We start from the raw sequence: 24671 nt of genomic DNA, 5'->3' as shown, positions 1-24671 counted from the left end.
TACTGCCACATCTTCATGCAGCCCTAGGCATCTGCAGGACTGATTCGGAAACATTTTTCCAAACAAGTGACTTACCAATTGCGGCCAGCCCCTCCCCCCTCTCCCCTCGTACACTTTTACGCTTGGCAGTTTGGCTACTGACTGTGACACGCACGGAACACAGACCTTGCTCTGGGGCCCTCTCAGCGTGGCGAACCAAGCGACGGAACGTGCGGCCTCGGCTTTGTTACTACCCTCAGGCATAGGTAATCACTATCCGATTATTTGCAAGCTGGCCTCGCATTTCAGAGCTAAGATGTTATTATTCTGTGTTCCACCGTTGTATCGTCTAACAGCAGAGTTCCCAATAGTTATGGCTGTGCTGTGCTCAGTCTTTCGCCAACTGCCATCAGGTTTTCTCACGGTGGGTGATAGAAACTGGTTCTTTCGACGACCATAAAAGCGTCATGGAGAAATATTTTATTGCGAACAAATGATTTTGAACATCAGCACTTCCAGTTCGGCTATGTGCATGATGTTCTGCACCATGAAGGCAGCAGAGGATCAAATAGGCAAAAATACAAGGCCTAGTAGAAATCGTTGGGTAACAGAGAAGGTATTGATTCAACTGATAAAAGGATAAAATATAAAAATGCAGTAAATGAGCAGGAGAAAGGAATACAAACATCTAAAAATGAGATGACAGGAAGTGGAAAACGGCCAACTAGGAATGGCTAGAGGAAAAATCTAAGACAAACAATCCTGTTGGAAGAACATCCGCAAGTGACCATTATAGCAGTGGTTGAAAATACCGCCTCAGTTGTAAATTTCTTTTATTGTCCCAAGACCGGTTTCGGGCAATTATAAATCCATATTCAGGTGTTGTACTGGAAATAGCAAGAGACGGCAGATAATTTTCCCACGCCGCAACAAACACAAAAAAGAAAAAAAATTCTAAAAAATTTTTAAAAGCATTTCGAAACCGCCGGTCAATGCGAAAGGTACACCAGACAGTACTATGGAGGACTGCCTGGGTGGGGAAATATACAAATAACACCGGGACACTTACACTTGGTGTTGTGACCCCCGAGTGCCGCGGTGGACGTGTACTAGGCGCGGTGTGCTGTCTATGAGCAGAGAATAGGGAGTAGCGGATGCCAACGAGGAAGCAAACTGGTAGACCAGAGTGACAAAAGTGCTGCCATCCACTGACGGAGAGAAGAACGCGGGACCACTAGCCCGGCCTTTCACAATTTGAATTAGTGGTTTACATTTAAAATAACGAAGAAACAAACAATTACACAAGAAATACACGAAATAAGTAAAAAGTGCATATTGCGTAATAAAGGAGATTATTATATAAACAGTAAAGCGCAATGAAACTTTCCTTTTACATGAGTGGCAGACAGGTTTTAAAATTAGTGGGGATGTATAAGTGGTAACGTGGAACAACGCGCCACAGTCATCAGTTAAAAGAACATATACATGTGCCACTCCTATTTACAAACTCTCGTTACTGATTAATAGGGAAAGTAGAAAAACCTTACAGTATATACTGTCAGAAAGTAATATGCCAATTAATAGCTAGCGGCAATAACACTAAAAGAACACATTAAAAATGGGGTCAATTTGAAACCTGATAACCAACAGTCGACAATTAATCGAGGCTTACATGAGATAAGACCTGAGACGTATTTGACATGAAAGACAGGTACATTTTTAATTAGTGACGGCACAGTTAATGCCACAGCACTATAATGCGCCATAGTCATAAGATAAAATGAAAAACATGCAAACCTTTCTAAGGAGATGACAATTTTACAGCTGTGTAAAATGAACTCGATGGATCTTGCGGACCTCACTGTAGAAAACAGGCATCTGCCGTACATTCGTTAATCTTATTGAAGGCTACAAAAATAATAGCAAAAAAACATCGATCCAATTAAAAAGTATACATGTATACATGTAATGAGGTTCCGGAAACAGAAGGAAATGAGGCTGGACGCTGCTTCAAAAAAGAAAAGTTATCCGGCAAGACTGCGTGCTCAAGCACAGTTTGCTCGTTCAAAGTGTCAGACGGATCACGGCAAATGCTGTGGATGATTCCTATTTCCCGTAAAATGTTTAAAACCAGGCCCTTACGTTGAATATGTAGAATGCTGCAATTTGTATTTGTATTTGAAACGGAATGGTTAGTGAGAGCGGATTTGGAATTGCTAAGATCATGATGCTCTCTGAGCCGTATGTTAAAAGAGCGGCCAGTTTGACCTATGTATGCGGAAGGACACTCACTACGGTGGATGCGATAGACGCCCGATTGTGCGTAGCGATTGTCTTCTCTGGTTTCGTGGCGCTTCAATAGGCGCCTGACTTTATGCAGGGAGTAGAAGGCGGATATAACCCCCTCTTTCCTAACCAATTTGCCAATCCTGTCAAATGTAACACCTACATATGGGATCCTGCAAAAATAGTATATAGAGAGTCTGTATGAAGGTGATGTACTTGACGGCAACATTACAGAAGTTGAAGAGGACGTAGATCAAGATGAAGTGAGAGATATGATACTGCGAGAAGAATTTGACAGAGCACTGAAAGACCTAACTCGAAAAAGGGCCCCTGGAGTAGACGAAATTCCGTCAGACCCGCTGACAGTCTTGGAAGAGCCAGCAATGACAAAACTCTTCCATCTGGTGTGCAACATACGTGAAACAGGCGAAATGCCTATTACGGTAGTGCCGCCTCGTTTCCTTATTCCCTTTACTGGCGTCACTAACATCCCGCCCTATTTGCCCGTGAGTGGCAGCAGCAGCGCATGTCGATAAGTGCACTGTCGTACCATCTCTGGAGCGACCGATAGTATTTCCGGGTCGTCGTGTGACGTGTAGTCAGTGACACACGCCCGCACGCCGCACGCACACAGAGCTGTTCGAGATGTCGTTGCGAGAGGAGTGTTTTCATGTGAAGGGTGTGGCGGGTCGCCGTCCGGCGGGGCCAGTTCAGGCGACTGAGCTGATCCCGTCGGCGGTCCCATCCGGCCCCCCACTTAAGACGAACCAGCTTCCGACCACTGACTACGTCCAGGTTTACTCTCCCACTGATGACTCGCGCTCTTGTGACCGAGCGTTCATTATTATGAACAAGCTCGCTCACGGGGGCTCTTACCCCGGTCGAGATGACGACGAGGCGGCCATACTGACCTTCTGCAATATCCGGAAGGCTGCTGCAGTACCGAGCTCGGGGCAGCAAGAGTAGGGTGTGCCACCGAGAGCCTCGCCGGTCGCACTGCAAGAATTTGCGGTCCCGGCGACGGCGGCTTCGATGGGAGCTGCGCCGCTGGGCTCGACCACCCAAGAGGTCGATGTTCCCCCGGTTGCCCCATTGGCCCCGATGACACGTGAAGAACCAGTTGGTTCGCTAGTTGACGCGCCGTCCCTGCGGTCTGGACGGGCGCAAAGACAGATCAAGAGGCCACCGAGATGGAGGCCATTGACCTCCCGGACACGAACTTTGCCGAGGCAGAGCGTCGTGACACCGACTCTGACGAAGCCCGAGCGCCCATACAGCACCGGGCTATGACTCGTGACGATTCGGACACCCACTTCTCGACCTCCGACTCCGCGCGGCCGCGGAAGAAGGCACCCAGAGCCTCCCGCGCTGCCGCTGCAGCGGCTGGGAGGACTGTAGTGGGCTCTTCCCGGAATGCCGCCAAGGCGCGAACTCCGAAGAGGCCGCAGCGGCCCACTGCGTCGAATGCTGTCTCCCGGCAGCCTGATGAGGACGGTTTTGTTGCCCCACGTAGGCGGCACACCGCCAGGGCTGCCGTACTGCAACCACCGCAGCCGCTGCCGACAACGAGCACGTTTGCAGGGGTATATGTCCACGGCGAGGCGCCTCTGGTGCCGCCCCAGAATAAGCCGCCGCCCCCTCCGCCTATCGTCGTCCAATGGGACGGCGTGTATAAGGACTTCCAACAGAAGCTCGACAGAGTGGCCACGTCCACTTCTATCAAGAATGCCGGCCGTGACCTCTACAAGATCACGGTCGCGACACACGACGAGTACCGGGCGGTGATGGACGCCATCTGCAAGGTCGGCCTCCATTGCTACAACCACCCCTCCGAGCCACTCAAACTTCTGAAGCTGGTATTCCGCCACCTTCCCCTCAAGTTTCGTGCGTACTACTTCCGTGAGGAACTGGAGGATATAGGCTTCGGCGTCAGGTCCACGGGCTCTCCCCGTACCCACCGCGACATGCCGCTGTACCAGGTTGTCCTCGTAGACAACCTGGAAAATCGGAAAATTTTCTAGGTGCAGCGGATCGGCCGCGTCGAGGTTGAGGTCGAACCACTCCGGGCCAAAGGCAAAAGGGCTTTCTCCTGCCAGCGGCTGGACGGCGTCTCCAGATACTGCTCCATGCCTCCCCGCAGCGTCAAGTGCGCGGGGCAGCTCGAGAGCAAATCTTGCGGCCTGGCTCGCGAGGACAAACCGACCTGCTGCAACTGCGGCGGACCGCATGTTGCCTGTTATAGAGGCTGGTCGGCTTTCAAGAGGGGCTGGAACCAGCAGCGAGGCAAGGGTGCTCCATCTCGTAAGGTGCCGTCTTCCACCAGGTTCGCTGCCGCCACCGAGAGCGGGTTACCTGCTCCCTCCCAGTGCTCTGACCAACACGTCGGAGAGAGACAGCAGCCGACTGCGCCGTCCGCGGCTTCGCCCGAGAGGGCGGCTACCCCCGCGGCCGCGCCTGACCCGCGGGTTGCCCGCATGCGCAGGCGTCGCCGGCGCGCGACGCGTGTCACCCTCGCCGCTGCACAACAGACTGCCTCCGACACTCCGCCGCGGCAGATGCGGCCGGAAACTGTCGCTCCACGACAGTCGACACCTGCAGAGCGCCCCAGTCAGCCGCCCCAGTGGCGGAGGCCGCCTCCACTGCATCAGAAGCAGCTGAGCTCCGATCACTTCTGCGGTCGTCGAGCCAGCTGCTCGAGCAACTCCCGCTGTTCGTCACCGCGATCACGGTGGCTCTCCAGGTCGGCGTTGTTCCTCCACCCCGCCACGGATAATCACCATATCCGTGGCCTCGCCGTCTGCGCTTTTAACGCAAATAGCTTGTTCCCACAGCAAGGGGAATTCAGGGAGTTCTTGCGCGACGAGGCAATCGATATTTGCCTCGTGTGCGAGACCTTCCTCAAGCCTGGGATACATGTCAAGATGGCCAACTATCGGTGCTACCGCACCGACAGGTTGTCCCATGGCGGAGGGACGGCCGTTTACATCGAGGCTTCCCTGAAACACCACGAAGTGTAGCTTCCGCCCCTCGCCGCTGTGGAAGCCACTGGGGTGACTGTTACCACTACGGCAGCAGACATCACCTTCGTTGCAGCCTACAAGCCCGCCGAGGGGACTGCTCCAGGAGGCTGACTTCGATGCTCTACTGGCGTTGCGCGGGAAGATTTTCATTGCGGGCGACCTTAACGCCAAACATACGGAATGGAACATCCGCATCATCGACGCCAGCGGCCGCCGCCTCCCTCGCGCCACGCAACGGCATGGCGCGATCTTGCTGGGGTCTTTCCTCACCGAGGCCAGCCCGACGTGTTCGACATCGCTGTACTGAAAGGTGTCGGGCACTTCATGTCTGCCACCGTCCGATGCGCCCTGATCCCCTCCCAGTCGTCTTCAAGACGGATGCCATCGGCGCGTCCTTGCCGGCTGCCTGCCGCATCTTCCGCGGCATCGATGAGGCCCGTTCCCGGGCAGAGGTCTTAGACCGCCTCGAGGGAGCGCCTGATCCGGACGTGGGAGGAGCCGGCGGGGCGTTGGCCTTTTTCACGCGCCACACACTCGCAGCCGCGGTGGTGGCTACTCCCAGGCGGCCAGGACGGCCGCGAGAGACGTCGCGCCAACTCCCGCCGCATATCCTGGAGGCGATCACCCACAAGAATCGCCTCTTTCGGGAGTGGCAGCTCACGCGGCTGGAGACGAGACGCCGCCTCAGCAGGGCGCGGCACGAGATTCGGGCCGCCGTCGACGAGCACAGAAACCGGGACTTGGCGGGCCTTGTTGCCACCCTCACGACGACGGACAGCAGCGCATGGCGGACCGCCAGATGCTTCCTTCGTCGACACCAGCGCATTCCTCCTCTCCAAGTGGGTGCAAACGTTGTCTGCGAGCCCGAAGCAAAGGCCAGCGTCCTCTCCGACACGTTTGCAGACAATTTTCAACCCGCCGAGGGCGTGGTTGATGTCGACCACGTCCGCCTAGTGGAGGACCAGTTGCTGGTTTTCATCGCTGCGCGGGACGAAAACGACGAGATCGAAGAGATATCGGTGGAGGAAGTCGACTTGCAGCCCTGTCGCCTCAATCCCAAGGCGGGTGGCTCGGACGGAGTTACCAACTGCCTGTTGACGATGCTGCCGCTGGAGGTACACCAGACTCTGGCGGCCATCTTCAGTAGCATACTCCGCTCTGGGACCTTCCTTTCCGCGTGGAAACACGCGGAAGTGGTTGCCATTCCTAAGAGCGGGAAAGACCCCCGCCAGGCAGCGAATTACCGCCCGATCAGCCTGCTCCTGTCCCTCTCAAAAGTTTTTGAGAGGCTGCAGGTGGGGTGGCTGCTACGCCACGTCACGGACCATCAGCTCATCCCTGAGGAGCAGTTCGGGTTCCGGAGCGGCCATTCGACCACCCAGCAGCTGTTGCGCCTCGTGGAGCAGGCAATGCGAGCGCTGGAGAAGCGGGAGTACCTCGGGGCGGTGCTTCTCGACGTCTCCGAGGCCTTCGACTGCGTGTGGCATGACGGCCTCACGTATAAACTTTTTGTACACGGGGTACCGACGTCACACGTGGCCCTGCTGCGCTCCTATCTCTCGGGACGAACATTCCACGTCCGAGCAGACGGAGACTCCACCGATCGGCAGATTCGCGCGGGAGTGCCGCAGGGGTCGGTTCTCGGCCCCCTGCTGTACTCCCTCTACACAGCCGACGCTCCGCTGGTGGCACGCATGGAGTTAGCACTTTATGCTGACGACACGGCGTTGTTCACCCGTAGCACGAACGCGGCCGAGATGCGCCGTCGCCTCCAGCTCGGGTGTGATGGGGCCTAGAGTCAAAATTAATAAACTGGAATGTATAGGACATGTATAAAAAAGAATGGGATCACGACTTCTAAAGATATGTAAGGAGAAAAAGTTAGGTGGTAAAGGGGGCCTGACAAAGGCTAAAATAGACAGGATCCAGACTTATTGTCCTATGGCCATTATAAATAACTGCAACACTGTAGAAGCAATGAGGAGAGCCATCTGGGCTATATTGTTTCATAAAATTTCAACAGATGAGGAACCAAAACATAACCTTTGCCCACGGGGACCTGACAGCTGATACAAATTCAACAACCCACCTACATCTTCCAGCTATAAGCACAAACATTCAATTCCAGAAAAAAATCCTGCTAGCTGTGAAACCCATTTTCAGAGACCTTAGCCAACAAGAGCTCTTGAAAAAGTGTCTCCATGGAAAAACTCAAAACCCAAATGAAAGTTTGAATTCTGTCATTTGGACAAGGCTACCAAAAACTGTTTTCGTTAGAAAAGAAACACTGAAATTTGGTGTTCATGATGCAGTGATGTGCTTCAATGCTGGTGTGTCAAAGAAGACTGATGTATTAAGACTCTTGGGAACAAAGGATGGTATCAATACTGAAAGGGGACTGAAAAATATCGACATGGACCGTATCCGTTATACTGATATTTCCGCAGGAAATGCTACCAATGAGGCCAGGATAGCCAGAAGATCAAAGAAAAGAAGATAAAGATCAAGAAGCTGAGCCACAGTATAGCCCTGGAATGTTTTGAAAGTGTGTCTGTATGACATTGTACATTACTTTCTTGCATGTAAAACTTTAATACCCTTTTTCTCAAAACTACATTTTTTGACGTTCTGGTACACTTTTCTCAAAAACTATGACTGCTACAGACATCAGACTTACAGTATCTCTTGTTAATACAACGATTATTAATTAGATAAAAATAGACAAGTAGTGATAAAAAGAACAGATTTACAAGCTCCAAGGTGTTTTGAAAAGTTTTAATTTTTTGTCTTATAGAACAAAAAAAGATTACTCATGTAATATATATAAAATACATTAACCATTTTTATTTGATTTGAGAATGATGTTTCAGCTGTACACTGTAAAAGTTTCAGATCTTTATCTCCAGTAGTTACTTCAGAAAGTGTACCTGACATTTGCTCGTTTTAGCATTGATTCCTTATGGGAGTTCCCTCGCGACTGTGTCCCCTTAAAATGTCTCCAGTAAAATTCGGCTTAAGGCCCCATGTAAAAATATAACAATCTCATGCCTTAAGGGCAAGGCAAGAAAATTAATTTAAGAGAAATTGATACTCGGCTGGAAGCCACACATCAACCAAATAACTAAAATCCAACAGGGAAATTACTACATAACACACAGGGAACAGTGCTCAGAAGTTTCGAAAGGGCGTCCAAAACAGGGCGCTGCGCCTTTCCCTCCACAAGCCGCCTCGCTACCCAACGAGGCTGCTTCACGAGGAAGCAGGCGTCCCGCTACTGCGGGATCGCTTCCGGCACTGCAGAACACTCTGGCAGTTGCCTGATTCGTGGGCTAAGCCGCCAGGTCCACCACAGGCCGACAACACGTTGGCCCGACCTCCTGCGGGAGTAGCCTAACTCCCGCGGTGTCGATAACGCCACTTAGAGCGTCTCCACGGTCACAGAGGCTCCCTCAGGGTAGCTCAAACAGAGAGGCCACTCAGTTCAACCCTGAGGTTAGTGCAGGAACAGCAGCTGCGCTGCTTACACTGCCCACACACCTGGCAGGTGTTGCCAGTGTTTTCCAGCAGCAGCAGCAGCAGCAGCAGCAGCAGTGGGAGACGCACCAGCAGTGCAGTCGCGACGGAGCAGCTGTCGCGGACGGACCAGCAGTCCAGTCGATCGGTTGGCGTAGGGCACCAGACCAGCAGTCCAGTCGGTCGGTTGGCGTAGGGCAGCAAGCAAGCCCCCGGCGCGCGGGCTGGAGCCGCTGGCGGCGTGCACGCATGGTTGGAGTGTGAGGTGCCGCTTGCGTGTGCTACGAAGTTCGTCGCCCACCGACCTTGGATATGAAAGTTGAGTCCTCAATTTACTAGCGATCCTCAACTGTTTACATTTCTTCATTGGATGCTGGTTGTCGGCTTTGGGACATTCTCACGAGCAACAACGTGTGTGTATTTTAGTCGGCTAAGATTCCAAACGCCTTCCTGTGAAATTTAACTTAATTTATTCCCTATTATTGAAGTTGACCAGCGGTATCTTCTCCCTTGTGGCCGTTGACGTTCCAGTTACCTGCCCTAGTCGTTGACGTAATTTTAGGCAGTGTATTTTCCTTGTCGTGTTCTTGCTGTCCAGCTGAGGTGTTTTTGGTCGTTGTGGGCGCCAACATTCTGTATGTCGTGTATTGAAATCTTGTGGTCGTTTTGCTGGTTGCATGGAGCGGAACTGATTTGGTTGGTTGGTCGGTCGGCTGTATGTCGGTTGGGCTACCTCCAGATTGAGAAGTCGTTGGACAGGCTGCCTGTCTCACCTAAACGGGCATTAGTGTTACAATCCCAGGCCGACCCTTCGAAACTTCTGAGCACTGTTCCTTGTGTCCATGTTTGGATTTTAGTTATTTGGTTGATGTGTGGCTTCCAGCAGATTATCAATTTCTCTTAAATTAATGTTCTTGTCTTGCCCTTAAGGCATAAGATTGTTATATTTTTATATGGGACCTTCAGCCGAATTTTACTGGAGAGATTTTAAGGCCTTCTGCCTTTTAGATTGAAACTGTTTCTAGGCCGTAAGCCGTTAAATATATTTTGTTAATATGTGGCCTTCAGCCGAGTATTAATATCTCTTAAGTTAATGTCCTTGTCTTGCCCTTAAGCCATGAGATTGTTATTCTTTATTTTGTATGAAATGTTTTAACATATGGCCTTCTGCCCTTTAAAATAGAAACTCTTCGTCTAGGGCCTAAACCGTTAAATTTTTTGTTGATGAGCGGCCTTCAGCCGAGTTTTAATATCTCTTAAATTAATCCTCTTCTCTTGCCCTTAAGGTATAAGATGGGGCCTTCAGGCCAATTTGCATGAAATGTTTTAAGATAAAGCCTTCTGTCTTTTGATTGAAACTCCTCTTATTGCTTAATATGCGACCTCCAGCCCAGTTCCATTACAATTAAATTGCTAAGGCATTCCGCCGATTAGATTGAACATTTAGAAAAATTCTTGGGTGAAAACTCCAGAAGAACCTTGTATTTCAATTTGCTTAAGCCTTGTGTCTTGGATTTTGAATGTGGCCTTCAGCCGATCTGAAGTTAATCAAAGGAGGTCGATTAAAGTTTTGAGTGTTTTGGATCCTTGTTGTAATATTGTGTGTTGATAAATAAAGTTTGTGTGTTGAGTGCAACGGACAGGAACTCATTTTGGCCCCTTTCCACAAACTAATCCGTTCTGTCCTGCTACCCCAGGCATTTCAATACTCTCTTCGGAGTTCTGAAGGTATCAGAGGTAACATACAGGGAGCGAAAGGCTATTCACAACTACAGAAAGGAAAGTGCAGTCGTAAGAGTCGAGGGACATGAAAGGGAAGCAGTGGTTGAGAAGGGAGTGAGACAGGGCTGTAGCCTATCCCTGATGTTATTCAATCTATATACTGATGAAGCAGTAAGTGAGAGCAAAGAAAATTCTGGAGTAGGAATTAAAGTGCAGGGCGAAGAAATAAAACCTTTGAGGTTTGCCGATAATGTTGTAGGTCTGTCAGAGACAGAAAAGCACTAATAAGTGTTGAAAAGAGGAGATAAGATGAAAATCAGCAAAGTAAATCAAGGATACTGGCACGTAGACGAATTAAATCGGATGATGCTGAGGGAATTGGATTAGGAAACTAGACCCAAGATGGTAGATGAGTTCTGCTAATCGGACAGTAAAATAACTACTGATGGCCGAAGTTGAGGATATAAAATATAGAATGATAACGACAAGAAAAACGTTTCTGGAGAAGAGAAGTTGGTTAATTTCAAATATAGATCCAAGTGTCAGGAACTTTTTGTGAAAGTAATTGTACAGAGTGTAGCCGCGTATGACAGAGAAACACGGACGATAAGCAGTTTAGACAAGAAGAGAACATAAACTGTCGGAACATGGTGCTACAGAAGAAAAATGTTGAACATTAGATGTGTATAACTTGTAATTAATGAGGAGAAAGTGAACAGAATTGGGGAGAAAAGAAATTTGTGGCACATCTGGACTGATAGGACACACACTGAGACATCAAGGGATCACCAGCTTAATAGTGGAGGGAAGTGTGAGAGTAAAAATCGTAGAGCGTGACCAAGAGATAAATACAGTAAGGAAATTCAGAAGGATGCAGACTGCAGTAGTTATTCGGAGATGAAGAGGCTTGCAGAGAATAAAGTAGAATGGAGACGTACTTCAAGCCAGTGTTCGGACTGAAGAAAACAACAACAACCACACCGTGAGTTGGAGACCTGAGGAATGGGGCAATAGATGCCTCACCTTTCTGTGCGACAGCATAGACCTACATCCAAATTGCATTCCAGCGTAAGTTACAGACGTAAGATGAGACGTATCTGATGCCTTACCTTGGCACACAGCAGTGGTTTCAGTTGGTCTACATGCGTGATGTTCTGCAGTCCTCCTTCAGGAGCTGAGATACGCCTCACCTTTCCGGACAGCAGCAGCTCCAGCTAGTCTGCACGCACGCCTGGTAGGTCTTGTCCTAACTGGTGCAGGCGACGGCTCACCTTTCCAGAGAGCAGCAGTCCCAGGCGGTCGGTCCGCGTGATGTTCTGCATGGCGTACGCCTCGCCGGCGTGCAGCGACATGATCTGGGCGAATTCGGCGCTCACCATCTTCTTGAACTGGAGTCGCGACACCTGCAACAGCGTTCAAACGAGCTACTGGAGCACGTGGATCGAGGGATCGAGTAACGAACGCCTCGAGACAATTTTACACTGGCCTTGGGGACTCGCCTCAGGTCCTCACCCCCGCCTTTGTAGGCTATAACAGCAATTTATTCGTCCTCGTTTGCCGTGCATTTTTTGCACACTGCACTCGCAGCTGCATGCAAAATTTACATGTGTACACTTTGAATCTGATGCTGATACGGTGACCTCTACGTAATTCCCGTCAGGGTCAAACTGTTCTGCACCTCGGCTACCAGTATTGTCATACAACATCATGGCAGTTGAGTTTCCAAGACGATATTCACAACGTCCTTCAGCTGCTAGCGAGGTGGGACAGAAGTCAAAATCATATTGTACATCGGCTCGTAAAAAACATTATTATTTTTATGGATGTTAAACTCATATAAGCTACTTGGTGTATTCAGGGAAATGCTGCAAAACTACATTGCATTTATGCCACAAAATTAAACTGTTTTTATACCAATCAAAAAATTTATGAGCGGTGCTTTTTCTTTCTGGATTTTGTCTTGAAGAGGTGGCAAGGTGGCATATATAACGGTGGCCCAAGTTGTGTACAGGGTCAGTCGGCCACTGACAAGTAGGCAGTAATTGTACGCCGTTTGCTGTGAGTGTCGGTTGTGTGAGTTTATTTGTTTGAGTTGACTGATTAATTCCAAAAAAACAAAACAAAAAAGAGAGAGAGAAAAGAAAGAAGGAAACGACGAACCACCGAACCACCAAGGACTTCTTCGAATGGGACAGAAATCGGTTTGTACATGTATAGACAAACAAATGATTACAGTTTCTGAAAGATCGGATGATTTAGTCACGAGGAAGAAGTTGACAAATTGAGCAAGTCAGTAACGCGCTGCTCCACCTCTGGATGGCCCGTTGCTTTAGCGCTTCACGGCAGTCCGTCCTAGGCCTACACTTCAGCAAGATAGCGCCCGCCCGCGCACAGCGAGAGGTTGTGCTGCTTGTGTTTGTGTTTGTGTTCGTGCTTCCCAAATCCTATCTTGGCGAGGAAAGTCGTCCGACCTCTCCCCAGTTGAGAAGGTTTGGAGTATTATGGGCAGGACCGTCCAACCAGCTCGCGATTTTGTCGTTCTAACGCGCCAGTTGGACTGCATTTGGCACGATATCCAGCAACTCTATCAATGAATGCCAAGCCGAGGATCTGCTTTCGTAAGTGTCAGAGGTGGACCAACACGTTACTAACTTACTCAACGCTCAGTTTGTGAAGCTCTTTCTCTTCGATAAATCATCCAATTTTTCTGAAATTGTAATCATTTGTTTGCCTATACATGTACATCACAACTACCGATTTCCGTCCCATTCGGATGATTTCTTCGTGATGGCTTTCTTTTTTTTTTTTTTTTTGTAGAACTTACATTGTGAATGACTACCGATTTCAACCCTACGTTTGCCCAAACAGCCACTGTCCACACAAAGAACAGCATTTGAGATGCAAACACTGGTCATGTGTGTGTGTGTGTGTGTGTGTGTGTGTGTGTGTGTGTGTGTGTGTGTGTGTGTGTGTGCTTCTGATGAGCGACTGAGCGACATAGAAAACAATGCCGTAGGAACTCCACAGCGAACTCTGAAAGCGATGGCTGGTGACTACCCCCATCAGCTAGCCATGGATCATGGCAGCACAACTGTCCACTTCCACAGCGGAAAGTCCTTCGTTCACCCACCTACCTGTCAGGACGGAAGGCAAGGCTGCTTGTAGTGAGCAGCACATCACACCGTGAAGTCTTGAAGGGATGTGTGGGTCACTGTTGGGGGAGCAATGTGATAGAGTATTACGAAGCTCTCGACAAAGAAAGGAAACGTACTTGTTTGAATATGAATTGGAAGTGTTACAGTTGCTGAGCAATTTCTCAATATATTCGCTGACTGAGCTGAACTTATTCCCACACCTTACGATCGCTTTCTTCTTTACTATAAACGTAGAGCGTAAATTGGGGCATGTTGCCGATCATTTCATTTCTCAAAATGGAGGAGAAAATGTTGGATTTAGAGGATAGTGTACCTAGGAAAACATGGTGTTTCCTGGTTGGTGCTTCAGTCTGGTAAGAGGTTTTATAATCACATAAAGGAAGGCGCAATACAGACCGCCATAAGCAGTTTCTGGCATTTTATACTGTTTTTTGCGTTGTGAGACATGAGGTTGTGTTTTGTGCAGCGTATGTAAATATTAAGAGCTCTATATATTTAAGTGCCGTTCAATACATAAAAACTGTTTGAAGGAAATTGTTACTTCTACAGTAATAGGGCTTTATGGTGAGTAAAATTCTGTCTAAAATTAGTTACATAACTTGTGGATGCTTAAACCGTATTTTGCTATTCGTGCACCATCTTGTACCTTGAAACTAAAGGCCTTTTCTACGACTGAATACGTGATATTTGCAAATGAACTGTGTTTCTACAATGTCTTAACGATTTCGCCTGTCTTGAAAATGAAAATTTTTATTAATTGTCAATAGCTTCTGTTCCAAGATGTTAACTTGTAACTGGTTTTTGAGAACAATTCTTCGTAGTTTGATTTCACTTACTGACTTTGGTTTATAGTAAAAAAATACAGTATGGGCAAGAGTTTCTCGGCTGCAACTGTTTTAAATTTGAATAGAATATTTGTTCCTGTGAACATGATCATGTTGTACCTCCGACCAGTTTTTCACGTTTTGAAAAGAACCTTACTATACCGGAATAATTTTTGTATTTTGAGAAAAAGACTTCAGCACACATAAAGGGGACACTAAGAAAGAATTGTGTGACATAAATGAAAGCTGATAGGTGTGTTCCTACGCCTGAAGGACGATGTCTATTTAAATTTCGTGCCAGTCCTATAAGAGCGGCGCTAGTACTTTCACCAAGACGATGCAAATCATGTTTCTTTCAAGTACACGCTGTAAAGATCGTGAGCCTTAGTTGCTTTTGAGATTGGACGTGGTGAGTTGATGTTGGTCAAGAACGCCTTTAAGGCGAACAAAGACACCACTATCAACACCTCACTCCGTTTGAAAGAGGCTGTGTAATAGGGCTACGATAAGCTGGATGTTTCTCCCGCGATACTGCAGAAAGATGTAGTGGGAGTGTAGCCATTCTATGTGATTGTTGGTAGCAGTGGTCACGAGAATGTACGGTCACAAGAAGACTGGAGTCGGATGGCCATGTGGCAATGTCGAGAGGGAAGACCATCGTATTCGGTGTACGGACCTGGCGCTTCGTACTGCATCTGCAGCACCATTTTGAGCAGCACTTAGCATCACAGTGGCACAAAGAACTGTTACGAATCGGTTATTTCATGGCCAGCTCCGAGCCAGAGCCCCTGCAGCATGCATTCCACTCACCCCAAACTACCACCATTTCCGACTTAGTGGTGTCAAGCAACAGCTCTCTGGACGGAAGAATGGAGGTCTGTTACGTCTTCTGACGAAAGCTGGTTACGAATCGGTGTCAGTGATGACCAAGTATGGGTCAGAAGCGCTCACGTGGATGTCCCTCGCACCCCGACTGCAAACTTGTACGTCAGTCTGGTGATACCACCGGTTGTACTGCCATTCATGAACAGTATCCCAGGACGTGTTTTCCAACAGGGTAACGCTCGTCCACATAATCCAACATGCTCTATAGAGTGTCAACATGATGCCTTCGCCTGCTCAATCACCACATCTCTTTCCAGTCGAGCACATATGGGGTCCCGTCAGACGACAACTCCAGCGTCATCTACAAACAGCATTAACCATCGCTGTGTTGACTGACGAAGTGCAACTGGCACGGAACTGCATCCCACAATCCACCATCCGGCACATGCATCCACGTTTGCTTGCACTCAACATTCTGGGGGTGACAAAGCTTGTTAATGTATCAGCATTTCACATTCGCAGTGGCTTATCTTGCACTTGTATTAACCTGTGATGTAGCAATATTAATCACTTGTTACAGTATGATAATTTTAAATGGTCTAACTACAATTGAATGAAACACAGTTTCCGTGCCGTGTGCGTTTTGCCTTTAATCTTTTCAGTGCACCCTCAGTGGCCTGGAATATGTACATATTTTTACTAATTAGTTTTTCGTTTTGGAACCATGTATATATAGGTTATAAAGGGTTCTAGTGGTTAGTTTTTCTATGATGTACTAATATTTTAAATTCTACTTGCAGGTTCCTTGGACGATAAAATTTTTGAAAACACTGATCAGTTATTCCAGCGTCGAGGGTCGGCACAACTTGCACCACGGAGTCCACCCACCATTCTGGAGTCTGAAGATGGTTCTTAAATAGAATCGAAACCGATCACTCCAATAAAAATAAAATGTTGCGATCAAGACGTGTTGTGATTTTGTTCCATTTTTGCCACTATTCTTCTTCTTATAATTACCATTTCGATTTTTGTTTTCCAAACTTCACAGCACTAGGAACTATGTTTTGGTTTGTGTTACCGACTGTCATATGTTATTGCCAAACATCGAAGTTACTGCCAACTTTCCAGTGTAATCTTACGGATATCTGTGATTTGTTTGAGTGTGAATGTATGTGTGTATGTGTGTGTGTGTGTGTGTGTGTGTGTGTGTGAGGGATAAATTCCGAGGATCAAGAATGTGAAACTTGTGACTCAATATAGATAGGCATGATATGTAGGAATTTTAATGCACGTTACAAAAAACACATCAGGTGTTGGAATAATAAAACAAGCCACTCCGCGTTTGCATAGCACTTGAAATGCCGTAACCACCATCCTACAAACATTGAAAAAGATATGAAAATAATCAGAATAAACAACAATGACAAATATCTTATACAAATGCAAAAAAACTTCCACATCCAGGAAGCCATTGCTGAAGACAAACAACTGATAAATGAGCAAACACACATCAGTACAGACTCCCTACTACACTTAATAAAATAAATGATAAGATAAAAATCATCCCACTTGCACATGCAGTCACATTACAATAAATACATATCTTCCTCTCTCTGTCTCCCCCCCCCCTCTCTCTCTCTCTCTCCTCCTGCCTTCTGATCACACACACACACACACACACACACACACACAGACAGAAGCAAGCACGCACAACAAAGAAATCGTAGCAAAACAAATACGATTTCATACACACGCAAAAAGTATTATATACGTAAATTAAATAGTAAAAATATGTACATATTCCAAGCCACTGAAGATGCCTTGCAAAGAATAAAGGTGACGCGAATATCACGAAAATAGTGTTTCATTCAGTTGCAGTTAGACGGTCCAAAAGTAAAAATTATGAACATACCGTAATATTACATGCAACTGAGGACAACAAGCTACAAAATTTGAAGATGTTAATCATTTTTGTATATTACCTAGAGACATCAACGCAATAATTTTCATTATTCTACAGTAATTACTTTTGGGTGTTGCGATTTTTTTCCGTCAGTGTAATTAAGGACGTCGCGTCATGTGAGCCGTAAATATGCTCGGAATTTTTTAAACGGTTGTCAGAGTAAAGCTCGTCACAAAAGAAATTCAAGAAGCCTAAAAAGTAATTACCGAGCTACTGCGAGAGTTACTGCAACGTCGCAAAGGAAATGAAGAAAGGGCGCACAGCGATCACGTGACTGGCCCGCCGCGCTTATAACGGCGGCCAGCGACAATCCAAACGGCTACGTGACCTGTAAACACTGTACAGAGATACTCAAAAAGAAGGAAAAAATTTCAGATAATTATATCTTCCCAATTACAGAAGGTAGCATCATAACTCCAACGTTCCTGAACAGACAACAGTTTAAAATGTGGACAATCCGGGTACGCGTTCCAATCACGGCCGTATTGGGGCTGTCGCTTTCTTCCTCATGGAGAACAATATGACAGGACTAACCTATCTAAACATACTTCAAAACTGGTTATTTACTCAACTTGAAGACGATTCAGATGACTTGATGTTCATACAAGATGGTATCTCGCCTCATTTTTCTAAATGACACTATTCCAGGACGTCGGATTGGAAGAGGAGGAGCAGAAGATGGCCTCCCACAACTCCATATCTCAGACCTTGTGCCTTTTGAAACTTCCTGGCAGACTAAAACTGTGTGCCGGACCGAGACTGGAACTCAGGACCTTTGCCTTTCGCGGCCAACTGCTCTATCAACTGAGCTACCCAAGCACGACTCACGCCCCGTCCTCACAGCTTTACTTTTGCCAGTACCTCGCCTCCTACCTTCCAAACTTTACAGAAGCTCTTCTCTGAACCTGCAGAACTAGCACTCCTGAAAGAAAGGATGGTGCGGAGACATGGCTTAGCCACAGCCTGGGGGATGTTTCCAGAACGAGATATTCACTCTGCAGCGGAGTCTCGGTCCGGCACACAGTTTTAATCTGCCAGGAAGCTTCATATCAGCGCACACTCCGCTGCAGAGTGAAAATCTCATTCTTGTGACTTTTATCTGTGGGGTTGTGTAAAAGACCGCGCTTTTACCCCCCAATGCCTGGTCCTCTTGAAAGTGTGTGACATCGCATTGTTGAGGCGGTGAATTCGACGAGAGACCAGCTGCTTCGTGTGTGGCATGAAATGAGCCACCGGTTTGATATATGTCTAGAAACACATGGTGTTCACATTGAACGCATAAAAATTTAAACTTTTCTATTTCCAGAAATGTTGGAATTGTGTTTCTGTCTTTCGTAGTTTGGAAGCAATGTTTGAAATCTGCCCCTTCTTTCTGAATAGCTCAGTATTAAGGATAATCGTAATTAAATTAAAAATTAACAAGAAACACTTGTCACGATTTCACCTGAAAGTTTCACGAAAAATCTATGGCACGGGCCCAAACCCCACACACAGAATTCTTTCAGGTATTGCAATGGGGTTGCAGTTACCGTTATTTGAACACAAACATTAGCTACAAGGTGTGTTGCAGATTACGAGTTTTGTTTCCAATAAAAGCTTGTAGCCGGCAGGGACTACGCGAAAGATCAACTGTGTAAAATGCTGCAGGTACAGGCTGTCCCACGTAAAACCTGTACGCCTCACATACCGGATAATCTTGTGTAGTCGAACTGCTTGTGAAGTAACAACACTGTCTCGAAAGACGGCTACGCTGCATTCTGTCGAAAAGTTGAGTGCGGCTGTGTGTTCGTGCCCCAGTTGTATCTGCGGTAGGAGACATTTAGTCAACATGTTCATCCCCAACGCTCATTTATACTAGTGGAACTCGCAAAGGGTGAGGTACAATACTGAAAATGTTACGATATTGTAGGCGGAAATGTTGAACCTTGACGATACTGTACCTAGCGACGCATAATGTTTCCGTGTTTCAATCTAGTGACCAATATTAGAATAACAATGAGGAGTGCGCATAAGCAGCTTCCGAAATTTTCTAATGTTTTTGTTCTTGTCAGACTTGAGATTGTCTTTTGTGCAGCACATGTAAATATTTTTAGTTCCACAGATTTATGTTGTATAAAGATAAGATCGCTTTAGCTGTAACTCTTTATTTACAGGCATGACCAATTTCGCAGCATTTAGGTGCATAATCATGTGTAATAAAATCATGTTCCGATCGAGAAAAGAGAGCGGGAAGACCCATGGCCCATCGTCATAAACCTTTCGCTAGGTAGCGGACGTCAGACATAGCATGATACCGTGAGCCTCTATGTTATTTTACGTCTGAAGTCCACAAACTAGGGGAAAATTGCTGCCAATGAACCCTCGGTCATACCATTCCTTTTTCTCGATAGGAACACGACATGATTTCATTGCTAAAATGCTGCGAAACCAGTCCTGCCTATAAAAAAAGAACTTACAACTAAAGTGATCTTATCTTTTCAGAATGGGATTTACAGGCTCCGTCTGTCCTGGCTTAAAAGTCTGCTGCGTATAAATTTACGTATTTTGTAACATATTAAAGCTACTTTGAAGATGTTCCTGCACTTAACTTAGGATCCACTCGGCAACTAATAAATACACGAAACCCTCAGTTGCCAAATTTACTTTTATTGTAATTTTAATTAAAGTGGAACCCATAAAAACACCAAACATGGTGGCAAAATGTACGCATCTAAAGGTTACTTAAAAAAGGAATAAAATCACTTAAATTTGTTTCCACAAGAGGAGAATATAACATCCCAATTCGCTAACACTTACATTATACTGACACTCACTATTCACTCGTATGCACTATCAGAAAAGCCATCCCTTGTTATATCTTTAACAGTACATTATAGGTAAAGCTTATTTACAAAATCATCTACATACAGCTAGACGATGGGAATTCAAAAAGTAAAGGCACACTTGTGAAAAGCTGTACTTATTCTGATGATAGAAAACTGAAACATGCGTTATTTTTCTACGTAACCTCCCTGGACTTCAATGCAGTTTTCCTGACTTTTTACGAGGTTTTTTTTTTTTATTTCATCAGAAAATACGTTTTTCGGTTACACCTGTAACCAATTTTGCACCGCAGCAATGAAGTCTTCATCACTTTCAAATCTTCTTTCTTGTAGTGCTTCTGTTAAGGATCCAAACATGTGAAAATCGCTTGGAGCCAGGTCTGGACTGTATGTTCCAGAACCTCGAATCTCATCTCCTTCATTGCGTCGGCTGTCCGTTTGGCAGAAAGTGAGCGAGCGTTATCTTGCTACAGGATGACACCTCTTCACAGTTTCCCAAGACGTTTGGATCTGATTGCAGGTTTTAGTTTCGTACGGAACACATCTCATCCACCATACAATACAGACCTGGCTCTAAAGCCTCGTTTACGCTGGGGCGACGTCCTGCAACATTGTGGTATGCTACGGAAATGTGGCGTGCGTCGTCTCGTAGCACGCTACAACAGGCAACACCTTACGGCGTATGTTGCATGCGGCAGGTTAATTTATACCAAAGCAACAGAATTTGTGTCACACGTGTGTCGGTCCTGCAGTGTAATGGATGATAAAGTGATCGCAGCGGCGGCCTACTTGGTACTTGCACATGCAGCTAACAACGGAAATGAAAACCAAAGGACAAGACACAGCTAGGTTTTGCAACCAATGTTTCGATGCTCGGAATTGACCTTAGCGAAGGGGAGAGTGATGGAGGGGATAGGAGGTGATAGAGGAGAGAAGCAGATGGACAGAGAGAAAGGCAGGAGAAGATGGGGAGTGGGAAAAGAAGGAGATGGACATAAGGGGAAGGTAGCGACATCCGGGTAATGCCGAGTTTATTTACCTCATTTGTAAAATTAATAAATCTTTATTTGTTGTTAATTAACAACTTTGTAAATGATTCATGTAATATACGATACTCAAACTATACTAAAATATGAGATGAATAAAATGTAAAATTAAAATTTTTGTGTTGTTTTGTGCTTAATTTTAACACCCAGAAATTATAAGTGAATGTTAATTTGTTAAATCGTCGTAGTATGACAAAGCCACAGCAAAGTGTGGCCGGTTCAGCTAGTACTACAGTATATAATTGTCAATTTTAACTTAGAGTTTAGTTGAAGAGACGAGATGAATGAGACTGCTCCTGAAGATTCGAGGGTTTGCCTGTTGGTTTGTCAAGGGCGCTATGGTGCTGAGACTTGATCCACCTTGCCGCAAATTTTTCTGCATCGAAGCAATGCAACGGAGGTCAATTTATTGAAATGAAAAGTAGATTTGAAAGCGTCGGAATCTGTAAGTGATTTCTGTGATCAGTCAGTGTTAAATTCTTGGCACTAAATCCGCGTTCACATTCAGCCGTAGGTATAGGTATAACTTCGACTGCTTTCACAAGTTCCTTCACAGAATTGAGCATGTGTTGAGGATTTTCTTTACAGATTCGAAAATCTTTAACTAGTGACGCACACGTGCTTTCGCGTAATTTAAAATCCACCTTATTACACAAGCGAGAAATTGACATGTCACCATAAAACACACGTTCATAATCATCTGAAGGCCATGTATTTGAATTTAATACGGCTACATCCGAAAAGAAATCGAGGTCCTCAAAGTGGTTTTTTATATTGTCTACCAAAGACTGAAAAAAAAAATTCTTCTGAAATGTCTGAAATCTGTTATATTCATCCGCTATAGACTGGAACCGCGCGGCCGCTACGGTCGCAGGTTCGAATCCTGCCTCGGGCATGGATGTGTGTGATGTGCTTAGGTTAGTTAGGTTTAAGTAGTTCTAGGGGACTGATGCCCTTAGAAGTTAAGTCCCATAGTGCTCAGAGCCATTTGAACCATTTGTTATATTCATCACAAGATGGTTCTTTAATTAATACCCCTTTGAATGTGCGCTTTTCCTCCAACTCTTGTACTATCATCCTAATTCGTGGCGAGTCATTTGTTTTCAGTGTTTCAAGAGTTCTTATAGCCACGTCAATTTCCTGTTTTGCTTTAAGGACTGAAGAATTTCTGTTCTGCATTAAGAGTGATAATACTTGTAGAACTTCTAGGGCCTCATAAAGCATAACTAACTCCATTACAAGCAACCACTTTGTGATATGTTGCAGTAAACCTTGAAATTTAGATTTCTCCTGAGTTGATCTGGAACCATCATGTCTCAGTTTTTCAAAAAGATGGACAAGAGAACTGTGACTTTCAAGAAGAGCTTGAACAATATTAAATGAGGAAGCAATCCAACGTACGCGAAAAATACGGCCTAGTTTTAATAGCTGCGAGGATAATTCTTGTTTTTAAATCACCTTGTAGTAGTCCCTGATTTTTGGGACTTCGAGAAAACAAAGAATATAAGGAATCTAAAAAAACTTGAATATGGTATACATCTGCTACATCATTCATAACATCGTGGACAGCTAATTCCATTTTGTGGTTCATACAAATCCTTACGTAAATGAATAAGCAGTAGAGCGACTACGCCTTTGTAAAGTACAACCATTGTTGAGGCACCATCTGTTGCGATACCTACAAGGTGATTTTTTAGTACATCATTTGTAATGCCATACTTTTCGAGAGGTGCTAACAGTGAGCTGAAAATGCATTCTCCTGTCCCCCTTTCTAATTCAACAATGTAAAAAAAATAATTGCAAGCAACTTCCTCAAAGGACAAACGTAAATATATTATTAAACAAGTTTTATTGGAAACCGTTGTACTTTCATCCATCATGATACTGAAGTTTGTACCCAATTCTACAAGGATGTGAGCAAGATACTTTTTCATTTCTTCTCCTACTAACATAATGATATTTCCGCATGCATGGTCAGAATGAATCATATTACCGACTGATAAACCATTAAGCTTTTGTAGTTCCATTACTGCAGGATACGATTTGAATGATAATTTCTGTTTAGCTATTACACATGCAGATCTGAACAACGAAGCAGTTGCGATTACTTTTTCTTGATGCTGCTTTCCCCACAACTTTTCACTTTAACCCACGCATTTTTCTAAACTTTTCATTTCTTTTATACTCATGACTTGTACGCACTTCATGTGTGATTTGCACTTTGCATGATCCCCGATATTATCATTTACTTTTTTGGCGTTATTAGCAGAAACACCAGCTAAAAACGAGTTATCGATATGAACACGTTCACTGCTTTCCATCTTAAGTACACGAACTTGTGAACACACTGTGCATATTACTAAGTTTTTGCCATTTACGGACAGCCACGGCTTAGCCTTTCGCCAGTTTTGAAAACGTGATAAGGTAACACAATTTCCTACTATAATCTCAAGACTACTGTTACTCCCATTCCTACCTTGAGACGTGTCACAGTTTTCAGTCACCTGAGATTCAGTCTCTTCCCCTGTATTAGCACCATCATTACCGTTTTCTTTTTTACATTCACTGTCGTTTTTAACTCTTTTAGTACCACTGTTAGTATCCTGACTGTCAGAGTTTGTACACGTATCAGGTAATGCACTGCTCTTAAGGAAATCAGAAATTATGCTTTGTTTGAATGACATCCTGAAATTCCGTAGTTCTTACAGGCCCGGACGCACTCAACTCACTAATGAAGCTACTGAAGCGGGGACGTGTGAAGATCGCCGTGTGTTTGGCGGACACGAGGCAACGAACGAACGGCACCAATTAATTTGGAATACGCGATGCTGGGGAGCCTGAGTTAAGCTCCACCCACGTGGTTCGCGGCTAGCGAAGTCAGACTGTCCGATCCCGTCTGGCAGGTAACGTTGCTCACTTCGCACTACTTTGTGCTTTCGTCCCAGGCGCGTTAGTCCGCGCGCCATACAGTTGCCTAAAGGTGGCCTAGCCGTAAATGTTCGCAGAGGTGCCGGGCCGGTCACCACCCCGTGTCAGGGCCCGGGGTGGGACTTTCAGCCCCCAGCTCACCCAGCTCAGCGGTACGACTGCTGCGGTGTGACTGCCACACTATGTGCTTCCCTCGCAAGCTCGCAAGTAAACGGATGACGCACCTTAGACGAAAGTAACAATGACAATATGAGAATGATGATTTAGTTCTAAATGTTCTGAAATGCTTAAATACTACATAACACTTTTTCAAAATTAATAGGCAAACATATTAATAGTATTAATAGTAAGACTCTATTAAAAACTTTCAGTGTTCGACTCCACAAATTCAAATTACACTCCTGGAAACTGAAAAAAGAACACATTGACACCGGTGTGTCAGACCCACCATACTTGCTCCGGACACTGCGAGAGGGCTGTACAAGCAATGATCACACGCACGGCACAGCGGACACACCAGGAACCGCGGTGTTGGCCGTCGAATGGCGCTAGCTGCGCAGCATTTGTGCACCGCCGCCGTCAGTGTCA

The 24671-nt window shown here is 45.9% G+C and overlaps 1 protein-coding gene across 1 annotated transcript in view; it reads right to left on the bottom strand.

The window, feature by feature from the left end:
- Positions 1–24671, bottom strand: part of LOC124545532 (popeye domain-containing protein 3-like) — a 124386-nt gene that overhangs the window by 60991 nt on the left and 38724 nt on the right. The window contains exon 4 of the mRNA XM_047124479.1: positions 11792–11923. Coding sequence (XP_046980435.1) covers positions 11792–11923 — 132 coding nt within the window. The remainder of the gene's footprint in view (positions 1–11791; positions 11924–24671) is intronic.

This window comes from Schistocerca americana, chromosome 8 (genome assembly GCF_021461395.2).
Source record: "Schistocerca americana isolate TAMUIC-IGC-003095 chromosome 8, iqSchAmer2.1, whole genome shotgun sequence".
Taxonomy (NCBI): Eukaryota; Metazoa; Arthropoda; class Insecta; order Orthoptera; family Acrididae; genus Schistocerca; species Schistocerca americana.
Note: the sequence above shows the minus strand (reverse complement) of the source record. Positions and strands in the feature narration are given on the sequence as shown.